At 39.3% G+C, this 14683-nt stretch overlaps 2 protein-coding genes and 1 long non-coding RNA gene across 4 annotated transcripts in view; 2 read left to right on the forward strand and 1 right to left on the reverse strand.

Moving 5' to 3' along the window:
• ITGA1 (integrin subunit alpha 1) overlaps positions 1–14683 on the forward strand; it is a 164480-nt gene that overhangs the window by 853 nt on the left and 148944 nt on the right. The gene's annotated exons all lie outside the window — the stretch shown is intronic.
• Positions 2606–8647, reverse strand: LOC112396548 (uncharacterized). The gene is made up of 3 exons (XR_003002594.1): positions 8528–8647; positions 7828–7875; positions 2606–2665 (listed from the first exon to the last, which is right to left on the reverse strand). It is a non-coding gene; the product is annotated as an uncharacterized LOC112396548 (long non-coding RNA).
• On the forward strand, positions 9456–11116 carry PELO (pelota mRNA surveillance and ribosome rescue factor). The gene is made up of 2 exons (XM_024740320.1): positions 9456–10196; positions 10484–11116. The coding sequence occupies exons 1-2, from the start codon at positions 9471–9473 to the stop codon at positions 10913–10915; spliced, it is 1158 nt and encodes a 385-aa protein (XP_024596088.1). The 5' UTR covers positions 9456–9470; the 3' UTR covers positions 10916–11116.

Genomic DNA, 14683 nt, shown 5'->3' on the forward strand with positions numbered 1-14683 from the left:
CCTTCCTTTTTTTTTTTTTTTTTTTTTTTTTTTTTGAGGGAGGTAACTATCGGGCACCTGATTTATAATATGCAAAGTTCCTACCCTCAGGTTACTCAAGAGTGGGTATTATTCATTTTCTTGCTGTCACATACTCAAGATATTTTCTGCTACAAATGAGGAAAGGGAAGAATGCGAGGTAAAGTTGCCTCTTGTCTCGAAATGATGTTTCTGTGTTAAGACCCAGGAGAAGGAACCTATTGAAATTGAGGAAGGAATAGTGAACATTTACTTTGTAAATACCACACAGCCGACTAAATTTTTAAATGCAAAATATCGTATTGTTACTTGTGCATAAATAGATATCTTTCAAGAGAGACAAACACAGTAGAGATGCAAAATTACGTTCAATTTAGAAAAAAGGTTGAATCGTAGCATTTTCTAAGATTTTCCAAATGATTAACCCGTGGTCAGATCTTTTTTACCAGTTACTGACTGAGAGGGAAAAGTTGCAAGGGTGCAAGAAAGAGAAGGCAGATAGGGTGAAGCTTTGTGTGAAATGGGCCAATAATCCAAACAGTGGCAACTTCTGAACCACTTTACAGCCAGTGAATGGTTGACCTTATCAGCCACTGTCACTACCCTTTACATGTGTTTGACCTATGACTCCTCTCCAGCTCAAATTTTTTGGAGGTTGTTTGCATTTTTTTCTTGTTGTTGTGCAAAATATGAATGGTTTACTGACTACTCAAGTCGTACCTTTTTCATTTTACTAAATAAGTAGTCACTAATGAAGAAACGATCAAACGAGGTCTGCATATCCTCTAAAAAGACAATGAAACTTGAAAAAACAGAAACAAATTATAATTTCTTATACATATATATATATATATTTTAAATTCAACTACTTTATTTCCCCATGCCTAAAACAGCCACAAGTTGTATACTGTGGGTTTTCTGCAATTGTTGGGGGGTAATAAACCTTGCTAAATCCAAGAAGGAACTTAAAGGAAAATAATGCATACACGTTTCTAAATTACATTTAATTCTCTTTTGTGTGTATATATATATGTATTATATCTATATCTATACACATATTTATTCAATCATATTGAAATGTAGAGTTTAAAGTTATTATCTCAGAATCAACAGGTTCCTTATATGTGCTATATTTATGCCCATTTCACAACACAATAAGGATCTGAAATTTGACTTCTTCCTTTCCTTTGTTGGTTACCCTGTCAGTCATCATGTTGTCAGCTTCCTAACAAACTTCTCATCAATTCATAGAGTCCACAACTAATCTGGGGTCTTATCACCATACCCACCCTTGCACAGTACTGCAGAACTCATCATCTTGTCTTCATTCTGAACTTAACCTCTAATTCATCTTCTTAATACATAATTTTCATTATACCTTAGTCTTTAGTCAAAAATCTTTGGTGGTTGTTATCTTTCAGATAAAATTGAAAATTCTCAACTGACCTTTCAGGGTCTGCCCTAATCCAGCACCATCTGTCTCCTACTATGCCTCTATCAGTTTCCTATTACTGTTGTAACAAATTGCCACAGATTTACTGGCTTAAAACAATACAAATTTACTATCTTACAGTTATGTGGGTCAGAAGCCTCACTAGGCTAAAATCAAGATGCAAGCAGGGCTGCATCTCTTCTGGAGGCTCTCGGGGAGAATCCATTTCCATGCCTTTTCCAGATTCTAGAGGCAACCTGCATTCCTTGGCTTGCAGCTCCACCTTTCATCTTCAAAGCCAGCAAAGCAGCATCTTCAAATCTTTTCCTGTGACTCTGCTTCATCATCACATCTCCTTCTTCTCTGACTCTGACCTTATTTCCTTCCTCCTATTAAAATCCTAATTACTTTGGGCTCACCTGAATAATCGAGGATAATCTCCCCATATCAAGATTCTTAATATAATCATATCTGCCAAATCCCTTTTGCCATATAAGGTAATATATTTGCAGGTCCAGGGATTAGGAAATGAGATATTTGAGAGACCATTGTTCTGCCTACCAAAACCTCTGAACATAAACTGCCCCTGATAGGCAGTCCCACTTCCTTATTTCCCCCTAATCCTCATGCTCATTCTAGGACTGCACATGTAATCTTGTTTTCTGCATCTAGAAGAGCACTCCACCCTTCTTTCTTACCACCCCCTGCCATCTAAACAAACTCTCCCCAGTCTTCAAAGCTGGGTTTACATCCCAACAACCACCTACCCAACAAACCATCCCAGTAGACTTCCCATTATATTTAGAATATTAGCTTGTATTAGCTTTTCCCAACATTTAAAAATGATTCATCAAGAAAGATGCCCTTCTCTAAGTCCAAATAAAGTCTTTATTGTTATTTTTTAAGCTTTAAAATTTATTTATTTTATTTTATTTATTTTTGGTTGTGTTGGGTCTTTGTTGCTGTGTGCGGGCTTTCTCAAGTTGTGGCGAGCGGGGCCTACTCTTCGCTGCAGTGCACAGGCTTCTCATCGCGGTGGCTTCTCTTGTTGCGGAGCACAGGCTTTAGGTGTGTGGGCTTCAGTAGTTGTGGCTCACAGGCTCAGTAGTTGTGGCTTGCAGGCTCCAGAACGCAGGCTTAGTAGCTGTGGTGCATGGGCTTAGTTGCTCCACAGCATGTGGGATCTTCCCGGACCAGGGCTCGAACCCGTATCCCCTGCATTGGCAGGTGAATTATTAACCACTGTGCCACCAGGGAAGCCCTTTATTGTTATTTTATATATGTCAAAGTCCCAGCAAAAAAACTAGCGGCACATATAAAGGATTTAACTGAAAAAAATTAAATCAAGGGACTGCTGGCAGAAGCATATAAAGGAACTGACAAAAGATGGCTGGAGCACGTAGAATGAGCAATAGTAGAAAGAAAGTACCTGAAGCAACGTGAGAAGAAGAGCCATTGCCGTTCCTAGGCCTGAGAAGGCAACAGTGTCAGCTTGACTGTGAACTCTGGCTATGGGAGGGGGACCACTGGACAGGAGCTGTGGCCATAAGAAGAAGAATGCAGCTAGTGCCAAAGCTGAAGCATAGCAGGGAGAAAGCAGGGGAAATGAATACCCCTGCTTTTCCTTCTACCCCCTAATGCCTTGCCTGGCCATCCCATTGGCCATGTCCAAATGGCAGAATTCAAACTCTCAGGGGACAAGGGTCAAGACAAACAATAACAGAGAAATACTAGCACAACTTATTGCTGAAAGGCACATATTTTCTGAGAATGTATTAGGTAAGAGGCCCTGTGCCAAGAATTTTGCACATATTACATTTTAATCTCAAAAAAGGGGAAATTCTGGAACTATTATCCATATTTTATTTTTATTTTTTTTATTTTTTTGCAGTATGAGGGCCTCTCACTGTTGTGGCCTCTCCCGTTGCGGAGCACAGGCTCCGGACGCGCAGGCCCAGCAGCCATGGCTCACGGGCCCAGCCGCTCCGCGGCATGTGGGATCTTCCCGGACCGGGGCACGAACCCGTGTCCCCTGCATCGGCAGGCAGACTCTCAACCACTGCGCCACCAGGGAAGCCCTATCCATATTTTAGAGATGAACAAACCAAAATACTAAGAGGCTAATTTGACCAAAGTCACACAATTAATAAACTGCAAAGCCTGTTCAGATCTCTCATGCTGAGAAATAATATACCAGGCTGTCTAAATGTAAGTCCATTTCTCTCTTGCTCAGCCCTCTAAATGTTAAATCCAAGCATAATTGTCTAAAAGACTTTGATAAAAATCTAATTAATGGTGAAGTGAGTCTGTTATTTCCATGACTTTTAGGTATATAGTGAAATTAGATGATGTCCCTCCCTACATTAATTGTAACTCAAATAAGACAACTATCTCTGGTTATTAAGAATACAAATATAGAATTATCCCTAATTGAGTTACATATCTTTCCTCCCTAGAAACATTTTATTTAGCCTGAAAGCAGGAGTCTTCTTTTGTGACTTTTTTCACAGGCAAGATTTCCTATTCTAAAAGAAGTGAGCGAATGGCTGGATATGGAAGTCAGCCACCTACCCATAACAAAGAAATGACCTCCAATGACACACAATGGAAGACAGTGAAAATATTTAAGTCAATATATGATGTCTGTAAAGGCAGCGATAAATTCATAGGACTTTTGTTTGTTTAATAAATAGACAGTGACAGTAGCAATAAAATATATATGCCGAACTAGTTTGCCTATTTTTCTTCCCTGCTGTCATGATGCTATTTTGATGCATGAGCTCTTGGACCACCACTTATAACTGTGGATCTTACTTCCTTAGATGGATGCTCTTCTACCTGTGTTCCAACACCTAAACCCAACAAACTTCTCACTGGATTAGAACTTGCTGAATTTTAATATGCCCTTTAAGTATTTCATAAAATAAAGGAGCTCATGTTTTAAATATATTCAGAAAACTAGGCATCAAAATGCTATTCTTTACCTACACTGCTCTTCTGTGGTATGAAATACAAAATAGTGTATCTGAATTCATGTTAGGAAATTGAGATGAAAGATATTTGGAACTGTTGTCACAATGCTAAAGTCAGAATACGTTGCCTATTCAGAGTGGTCTGTGACTGGAGAATTGTATTTGCTCTCAAAGCAGGTACAGTAGAGTATCAACAGATGGAAATGAGCTGAATATATTCTCATCCTCATGATTATTAAGCTTCTTTCAGCTCCTCTATTGTGCCAGCTCCTCTGCAGTCTCCAGGCTTTTGCATAAGCAGTTACACTGCTATTGGTCCTCAAGTCCCCATATGAATGTGATTTCCAAGAACCCACTGGAGTAGATTGGAACCCCTCCCCCAGAGATTTGTAGGCCCTTAGCACTTTTGCTTCTACAGTATACCACATATTAAAATTAAACATCTAATTGTCTGTTTTCCCAGCTCCCTGTATGCTCTGTGAGGATAGGGTCTTTGTTCATTATCTCTACCATCTTAGAATAATAGTCACTTGAAAATTTGTTATTGAAAGAGTCACAAAAGACTAGACTACAGACAAACTCATAAAATACTTAAGGGGTCAGGTTGTCGCTTTTAATTATATCCCCACCTGGAATATTTCCATCTACCCATATTTATATCTAACTGAATGGAAGACACCATAACTGAATGATGCACCGTTATTTTATGTACTATTAAGAAAGAAAAGTACTGCCAATCCAATTATAATTGCTAAATGGTTAGATGCCTCCAAGTTTCAAGAGATGTTGAAATGTGGGAAAATATACATCTGAAAATTATAATAAATAACATGCAGTATATCTACATGCAATTTCCTATCACGTTTCTTTGTACTTTTAAAACATGCATCATAAGATTTCAGACACACTTCTTCTAGGTACAAAGATATGAACATTGTCCCCCTTCTCAGTTCTCTTCCAGAGCCAAATCTGTATCTAATTGAGGGGATAATTGCTCCTCTGGCACCAGCAACCTCACCAGATCCCAAGAGCAGACCTTCCTCTGAATACTCTCCCTTTAAAAAGGAAGCTTCAGGAGGAGAAAGGTGACAATAAAAGTAATAAAAAAATGTTCCAGGTCACAGGATCAATAGTGCTAGTTTTGGCAAGCTCTAACGTCTCTAATATTCTATCATATTGGTGGTTAGAGCTAGGGCCATGTATATTTGAAGGGACCTAATTTTTATCTAACGTCTTCTATAACTTAAAAGGAAGATGAAAAAGTCAACTAAATCTTAAAAGGAGATTACAATATATGTACTGGTTAGTATTAAGAATTCATTTTATGTGCAAAAGCATTAATATTGTTTTATCCAAATGTAGAGCTCTATAAACAAATTGAGAAATCTGATTTGAAAAATCATTATAATTCAAATATTAAAAGGAGTGAAGACATATGCTTTTTTCTATGAACTATCTGAGATCTGCTGAAATAAATGTAAATTCTTAAATTTAAATAGGACACTTAAATCAATCACATTATAACCTCAAATGATTAAGATGAATGGTCTGCATATTTTATTATAAATCCTATACTATTAATACAAATTACAATGTACTTTCAAAATTTTCTTATTACCTATATACTTTTAGTTTGCCAAGTACTACAGTTTGAAAATGCATGGGTATTGACCAGTTCCTAAAATTATATATTTTATTGTAATATTTTTAATAAAATGATCCTGTACTGTACAGAGATTCATACAAACAGGAACATCCCCACACACACACTTTTGTTGATAAAATTATTTATTTGGTAGGAGCTTTGTATTGTTCTGTGGCAGTTGCAAGTAAGTATTTTTAATCACAGGAATTTAGATAGTAAGTGAGTACAGCAAGTTCCTTTAAAAAAGAAAAAAAAAAAAAAAAACCTTTACCTTTTCCCTTTCACCATTTTGCCTGAATGAGCTGAATAGCCCTCCCTGTTGACCACTAACTTTGCCTGTGGAGGTCACATAGGCATCTTTGTACAATCTAAGGTTAGCACATTCTCTCTAAATAAACTATTGCTATTTTCACTAAATATTTATAATCAGAGTGCTAGCTATTTATTTTGTAAAGATGATTTTCCAAACCAAGTATAATAAAACTAATTGTCATCATACATTATTTTTGAACACTTTAAGACCTTTTCCTCGTTAAGATGTGTTTAAAAATTAATCATTTTCTTATCTATGTATGGATTATCTCAAAAAACTGAAATAGGTTTACAGAAACTTACTTTAAGAGTAATCTTCTTTTTAAATTGTTAGTAACATTATAAAACAGAATGTGACTTCTTAATTTTAGGATATCAGTGATAGACAAATCAAAAACTCTGAATTAAAGGAGAAATAAAGCTTGTAAAGCCATGTCTTGGAAGCCTTGAATGCCAGGGAATTTGGATTTTAATTAATAGGGAATGAGAACCCCAAATAACTCGAAAGTGTAATGACTGATCTAGAAAGACTAAGTTATAACACAAAATCTAGGAGAAAAACACCTGATCATTCAAGAACAAGCTCAAGTTACTAAAAAGAAAATTCTCTTACAGACGTTTCAGATTAAATAATTCTGTGAAAAGTTTTGTAGTATGTTCAATCACTGAAGCACATTTATATTTAAAAAGACAGCCCAAAGCAGTGTGCCTCATAATTAAAACAAACAAAAGAACCACAGAATCAACAGTCTATGGGGGTTTCCCATAGATTCTCAATGTAGAAGTATGTGTGTATTTTTCTAAAGTAGAATATTAGATCTTTCTCAAGAATTACAACGGTGACCTAGGCTGAGCAAAAGGAATATTACATTAAAAAGAATATAAGGACTGTTTTAAAGTAATAAAAGAGCAAGGAAGGGACCTTCCTTTCAAATGCCCTAGGTTGGTTCCTAAGCTGTGAGTCTTTCTTTGACTGGCAAAGGTGAGAGTTAAGGGGAAATGGCAGTGGGTAATAGCACATAATCTTTGGGGTTGCAGAGATGATTTCAAGCATCCATAAATGTAGAATTGTGTCAGTGGAAAGAGAAAGTGTGGAATTAAGCAGACCTGGATTTGAATGCTGGTTATGTGATCTTGAATACATTTCTTAACTTCTCTGTAATTCATTTTCTTCATCTATGTATGAGGATAACAAATATTTACCTTACAGGTGAGGACTAGAAAAAGCATAGGAAAGTACCAAGTGAATATTCAGTAAGTGATAGCTCTTCAGTAAAAACCTAACATTTATTAAGGTCCCTTGTGTGCCTATCACTGTGATTCTGTGGTTTTCGATCCTTGGCAGATTTTTCAAGAGGGGGATGATTATACTTAGAAAGGTGATCAAGGAGCTTAGCAAGCACCTTTTAAAAAGATACATGTCCTTTGGAGACACAAGCCATACTCACACTTTAGTGTGATCAGTTCCTTGCTCAGTGAAAAGCTTCTGGGTTCTCCTGGAAGAAGAAGAAGGCAGTCTGAGTTAGGAACTTTGGAAGGGCACTCAGTATGATAGGAAGGTGGGGAAGGAAGGAGGTACAGAAAGAGGAGGGAGAAGAGAGGCCACAAAATATTGGTTCTAATTTACACTAGAGCTTTGGAGGGGACCTATGTATCCCCTGACAATCTCTGAGGAAGTTAATTGAGATCTGAGTATCAACACTTGTGCCAACATCATATTGCTCCCTTTCATCCCCGTCTCACCAGTTCAGGATGGTAAGCTTCCCTTTAAATGCCATACGCAATAAGATAGGAAGGCGAATGGGGAAGATTTGTGCCCTCTTCTCTCCAACCCATCTTAACTCTCAAGAAAACTTTGGTAGGCTTTTTCTATTCACTGGTCCTTTTAAGAGGCAAGCCCCACTTCCAAACTCCCCCGCCTCTCCTTCCCCCCCAAAATGTTAAGTGACGTAAGGTTTTTCTTAGCAATGAATTCTGTAGCTATTCAATCAAGGTCGGTCATAGTAGAACAGTCCTTCCCCACTTCCCCAATCCTCAGCTCTCAGCTCAGCTTTGACAGTGAAGATCCCGCCCTAAACTACCGAGACCCAATTCCCCCCCGTAAACATTTCACAGGCTACTGAGCTGCGGAAAGCTGAGTCTGCCAACCTTGGATTCTGGAATTCTCAGGACATCAGATCAAGCAACTGAGAGGTCCATCCAGGGGTAAATTCCACAGATGGTTTCTTCTTTCTCTGGGATCAATGTTCTAACATCTGGGTTAATCAGATCATGCAGACTTGGTTAATTAAAAGCAGAAAACAGCTGGGCACGTTACTCACGGCCCAGACGCACCATGACCAGTCGTTCTTAAGAAACAGCTTCTGGACAGACCAGCTCCAAAAAGCGTGTGGCGTCTGAGTGCGGATAAGGCAGGCGCAAAGCGGGCCGTAGTTTGGACCTTGGGGCCAAGTCTGCACTTTTCTGAGTTTCTTTTACTTTTCCGTAAGTTTTGAAATTGCATTTACCCGGCGGGAGAAGGTGTAGCGTGGCAACCGCACACAGCTGAAAAAAATATATACGTTTGCACTCACAAACTCCCCAGATTCTTCACAAACAGGGGTGGAAGAGAAAACTTAGGACGTCCAAGTTCAGCATTAATACGAATGACTCGCCAGCAAATATTCCGTACACTTCCCTCGGGTCGTTTATTCTCCGAGAAACACCTCCCGGCTTAGTGCGCCTGCGCACGCGCAAGCTGCGGCCCCGCCTCCCCGTTGCGGACGTAAAACGTGCGCCGGGAGGCAGGACGTGGGCTGCGCCTGCGCCTTTACTGCATCGGCCTCTTGATGTGTACGGCGGCTGGAACCACGGAGAAGGTGTTCGCCGGTGTCTCTTGCGCGCGCGCCCCGAGACCACGAAAAGGAAGGGCTAAAGTAAGTGTTCCCCCCCAGCCGCTAGAGTCATATAGAGTGTTTCCTTCCCGCCAGGCAAGTGCCTGTAGGAACCGGACCCCGTCCCCTTCACGGCCTAAACTTTCCCCTCCCTACCCCTTTCCTTGTGGCGATCCCCTCGGTTCCTCTTGTTCTGGCAGTGAGCCCCTGCCAAGATCATGAAGCTCGTGAGGAAGGACATTGAGAAAGACAATGCGGGCCAGGTGACCCTGGTTCCCGAGGAACCTGAGGACATGTGGCACACCTACAATCTAGTGCAGGTGGGCGACAGCTTGCGCGCCTCCACCATCCGCAAGGTACAAACGGAGTCCTCCACGGGCAGCGTAGGGAGCAACCGGGTCCGCACTACCCTCACTCTCTGCGTGGAGGCCATCGACTTCGACTCTCAAGCCTGCCAGCTGCGGGTCAAGGGGACTAACATCCAGGAGAATGAGTATGTAAAGATGGGGGCTTACCACACCATCGAGCTGGAGCCCAACCGCCAGTTCACCCTGGCCAAGAAACAGTGGGACAGTGTGGTTCTGGAGCGCATCGAGCAAGCCTGTGACCCAGCCTGGAGCGCTGATGTAGCGGCTGTGGTGATGCAGGAAGGCCTCGCTCATATCTGCTTAGTCACTCCCAGCATGACCCTCACTCGGGCCAAGGTGGAAGTGAACATCCCTAGGAAACGGAAAGGCAACTGCTCCCAGCACGACCGGGCCTTGGAGCGGTTCTATGAACAGGTGGTCCAGGCCATCCAGCGCCACATACACTTTGATGTTGTAAAGTGCGTCCTGGTGGCCAGCCCAGGATTTGTGAGGGAGCAGTTCTGCGACTACATGTTTCAACAAGCAGTGAAGACGGACAACAAAGTGCTCCTGGAAAACCGGTCCAAATTCCTTCAGGTAAAACAGTCTTACCCAGGGATAATTAAGAATGGGCAGAGGGGTTTATGTAAATGACTCCTAAAGTTTTAGAACTAGGAAAAGTACAAGAGGAGGAAGGTTTAACTTGACGGGGATTGTAAGTGAGATCATGAAATGAAAAGAGACTAGCAAATTGATATAGTAAACTTGGCTTAAATCCTTAAACATATAAAGCCTTACCAGTGTTTTTGGCCTGAGGTCATTGTGGGCTGTTTAATGGGTACTCTAAGAGATCTTTTGTCTAACTTTTGTAATTGTGATTCTAGGTACATGCCTCCTCTGGACACAAGTACTCCCTGAAAGAGGCCCTTTGTGACCCTACAGTAGCTAGCCGCCTTTCAGACACTAAAGCCGCTGGGGAAGTAAAAGCCTTGGATGACTTCTATAAAATGTTACAACATGAACCTGACCGAGCTTTTTATGGACTCAAGCAGGTGGAGAAGGCCAATGAGGCCATGGCAATTGACACATTGCTCATCAGTGATGAGCTCTTCAGGCACCAGGATGTAGCCACACGGAGCCGGTACGTGCGGCTGGTGGACAGTGTGAAGGAGAACGCAGGTTCTGTTAGGATCTTCTCCAGTCTTCATGTGTCTGGGGAACAGCTCAGCCAGTTGACTGGGATAGCTGCCATTCTTCGCTTCCCTGTCCCTGAACTCTCTGACCAAGAGGATGATTCCAGTTCTGAAGAAGATTAATGATTGGAACTAATAATCGAGACAACCTGTGTCTCACTCCTTCACTGTTAGATTTTCTTAGCATCCTTGTGACAGAAAGCTGCGAAAGTGGCACTTTGTGATTCTTACAGGAGTTTCTCATGTATTTGGTCACACTAGGTGATTTGTGGTTGGCAGGACATGTATTCAAACTGAACAATAAAAGGAAATAATCTCCATGTATTACCATCTTTATTAATTGGGAAATTTTTTTTCAGAATTATGAGTTATTCGCAGTACTTAGAAATATTTTGTATATTTAAAACGAATGCCCGTATATTCTTTGGAATAGACTGTAAAATCCCATACTGCATGCTTTGAAGTAGTTTTCCTTAGGAAAAGCTTTTTAATATCTCATCTTCAGTTTACATTGTTTATTTTAATTCGTCATGGTGTTCTTACACTGGTTTTCTTAATGATCCTTTTCTCCCCATTTCCCCCCACATTCCATTTTTTAAAATTTATTTGCTATTTTAAATGATAGCTAAATAATTAGAAGACTTTTCTTGAGGACAACTTTAAAATGTGTTTTTCTTAAGAGACTTGTTAAACCAATCATGTTAAAAGTAACAAGGTGGGATTTTTTTGCTTTAGAACAAATCGTAATTGCTTCAGAGGAGAACTTAATTAGTTATATTTAGGTCATTGAGCTTTGGTCTGCTAAGGATTCTCAGGATAATCTATTTAAGGTACCTTTATTTTTAAAATGAGGCTAAGGTATGTGATTTGCTTATGGGCTATTAGTGGCAAACCTAGAAGTAGTCCCCAGTCTGGACTTGGGTTCTTTGCACTGCTACATCATTTATGTATTTATTTTTTGGCTTATCATAGTTAAATACTTAATGCTACCTTGAATTTGTATTTGCTTTTACATTCTTAGTGGACTTTCTCTACGTGCTATTTTAGGGGTGAGAAAGCCTGTTCAGAAAGTTTAAGTCACATCATTAGTATGTGGCAGTTGATTTGTACTCCAGCTCTTTACCATACTTAGGGAATTTCGGCAAATAGCTGAGAGTTTAAAATATTTTCATTATTTTTTCCAAGAGTTAGGGAGGGGGCCTTGAAATGTAATTGCATCTTGACCTTTTACACATCTCAGCTTAGCAAAATAATTAGGAAAGGCCTTATGAAGAATGAGTGAAAATTCAGTCTGTAACTCCAGGATCAGTGGTGCCTGCTTCAAATAAGGACACTAAGTAAACTTTTGCTTGTCCTGTGTCTGAGCCTTTCTCCTGTTGTAAGTGCCAGGTTGGGGGATTATTTTTTTTAAACTTCCTAACTAATCTGAACCTTTTTATCTGTAGTTAGGGGTAGACACCTCCATATACTTTAAAACCACATTTTTATATGTCTATTGTACTTTCTAATCAAAATAATTCAGATTGTCGTTTCGTTATAATTCATGAATATTTAAGATATCATTACAAGTATGTCATTAATAATTTGGTAGGAGTGTAGATATGAAGTCACTAAGATTCTTAATGTTAGAACCTGATTGATAATGCATCATATTCTCAGGAAGAATTTGGAGATTTGGGGCCTCGTGCTCATAATCTATGCAGAACTGGTTATTCCTCGCTGTTATCCTTGGTAATAAAAGCCAGGGGAAATAAAAGCTTATGGTAAGTCTAACCAATACATTTTAGGACATAAGTTCTCAAATTTAGCTGCCTCTTAGCTTCCCCTTGGGAGTTTTAAAAACTCTATACCCAGACTGGACCCCAGACTAAATAACCTTACCCCCCTAGCAATGCTGGAGTGTTTTTTTAAAATCATTATTAAAGCTCCCAGGTGATTCCAATAGGCATCAAAACTGAGACCCTTGATTCAGGCCTTGCTATTCAAAAGTGTGGTCCATGGACCAGCAGCCTCCCCTGAGAGCTTGTTAGAAACTGGAATCCAGGGCTGTACACTAAACCTATTGAATTGCAATCTGTATCTTAACATCTCCAGTTGATTGCTGTGTATAATCAAAGCTGATAAACATAAGCAATAGCTTATTCTCCCTGTGCTAGTTAATCTCTGCCTAGGGTTGCCAGCCATAGAGAAAAAGATTTGAGTTTTAAGAGAGCTAAACTGCCAATATTCAATTAAATTATCTATAAAACTCTAAATGAAAGCCTGTTTATATGTCTATAACATATTTAAAATATCTTTAAGAATTTGTATTTTTAAAAAGTTACATATTATACCAATACCATTATCAAGAGTATAAATCTTCCTAGATGCATAGGTGTAAATATCAAAATAGTGATAGGAGCATATAAAATACAAAATTAATTCAAATAATTAGTTTTTACTATTCTATAGAAAACAAAATGAACCATAGGTCTCTGGAAATCATATGCAGTAGTTTAATTCCAATTGCTCTTCATTAATAAGGAATGACTATGGTAACAAATGGAAACACTGTCAATAACATACCTCTCAAATTAATGCAATGTTGTACTGTAAGTTTCCATTTACCATAAGGTGCTTGTTGTAGACAAAGATTGCTACCCTCACTAGGCTCAATAAATGAGAAGTTTGCAATTTGGTTCATTTTGTTCCAGATATGATACATATAAAATTACGTTTTGCTATTCCTGGTCTATTATATGTTAAATATTTTGCTAATTTTACGTCTGCGCAGTTGATGCTGGATTTCACTTTCATTACTCCCTTACATACAAGTTGGATTCCCCCCCACCCCCAGGTGCCACTAGAATAGCTTTGTAAAGCTAATTTTCTTTTATCTGGTTACTTTCAGTCATTAACTTTAGTTTCCTTTTTTAATCCCTGTAACCAGATATCAAACTCACAGTATCTTTAACAGAAGTGACTCATAATTTCTGCAGTTCATATATTCTGGAACTGAAATTCTCTTTGCTGCTAAAAAAAAGTACACGGATGAAATGGTGTATATGTGAATTCCGCAAAGTAGAAGCTGTTTGTTGGGAAGGTACTATTTTGCTTTCAAATCAGATGGTTTTCCAAGTAGATAAAACTGGCAGTTTGTATTCAGTATCAGGATATGTTGAATTACATGTTGAAAAGGGGTTTCTAAGGTGTTTCTTAGAGTTTGAGTAGAGAGAAATTCTTTCGCCTGTGGCCAGAGCTTAGATATGAGGCATCCATATTTATATTACACCAGTCATCAAGGGCAGTACATTTAATTTTATCCGTTCATTTTTTTAGTACCTGTTTGAACCCAGTACTGAGCTGGGTTTAGGGAAGAAACATGTAAACAAATCACTGGATAAAAGTAACTTGTAGAAAGTATGAGAGGGCACAATGTTGCAAGGGGTCGCTTTTAGAAGGAACTTTATAGAGCAAGAGCCAGTAAATGTACTTAAAATGATAAACCTGGAGAGGTTATCAGGAAGAGGAGGAGGGCGGGGCAAGCGTGCTAATCACATCAGACCCTCCATGCCACAATAAAGAGTAGGTTCGACCATTATGAGAAACCACTGAAAAGTTTAAACAGGAGAATGGCATGATAAAATTTGCATTTCACAAATATCACTGTTTGGCAGCATAAAGGATGCATTGGAGGAGGCAAGATTGGAGGCAAGGAGACAGATTAAGAGAACACTTATTAGAAAAATTTAAGAGGAAAATGATGATGGTCTAAACAATGGCAGTAAGAATGAAAAGTCAAGAGGAGGTATTAGGAGATAGGCTCAGGGAAGTGAGGTTTGTTCAGAGTTATGGAAGGAGTAGAGTCTAGGGGTAAATCGCAGGGTTTTTTTCTTGACTGGTGGGAGATAT

This window comes from Neophocaena asiaeorientalis, unplaced genomic scaffold, assembly GCF_003031525.2.
Source record: "Neophocaena asiaeorientalis asiaeorientalis breed wild unplaced genomic scaffold, Neophocaena_asiaeorientalis_V1.1 scaffold57, whole genome shotgun sequence".
In the NCBI taxonomy this organism is placed as follows: Eukaryota; Metazoa; Chordata; class Mammalia; order Artiodactyla; family Phocoenidae; genus Neophocaena; species Neophocaena asiaeorientalis.

Coding starts and splice junctions, on each gene's coding strand:
- PELO (XM_024740320.1), top strand. CDS start 9,471: ATGAAGCTCGTGAGGAAGGACATTGAGAAAGACAATGCGGGCCAGGTG. Junction 10,197..10,483: donor ACCGGTCCAAATTCCTTCAG/GTAAAACAGTCT, acceptor TTGTGATTCTAG/GTACATGCCTCCTCTGGACA.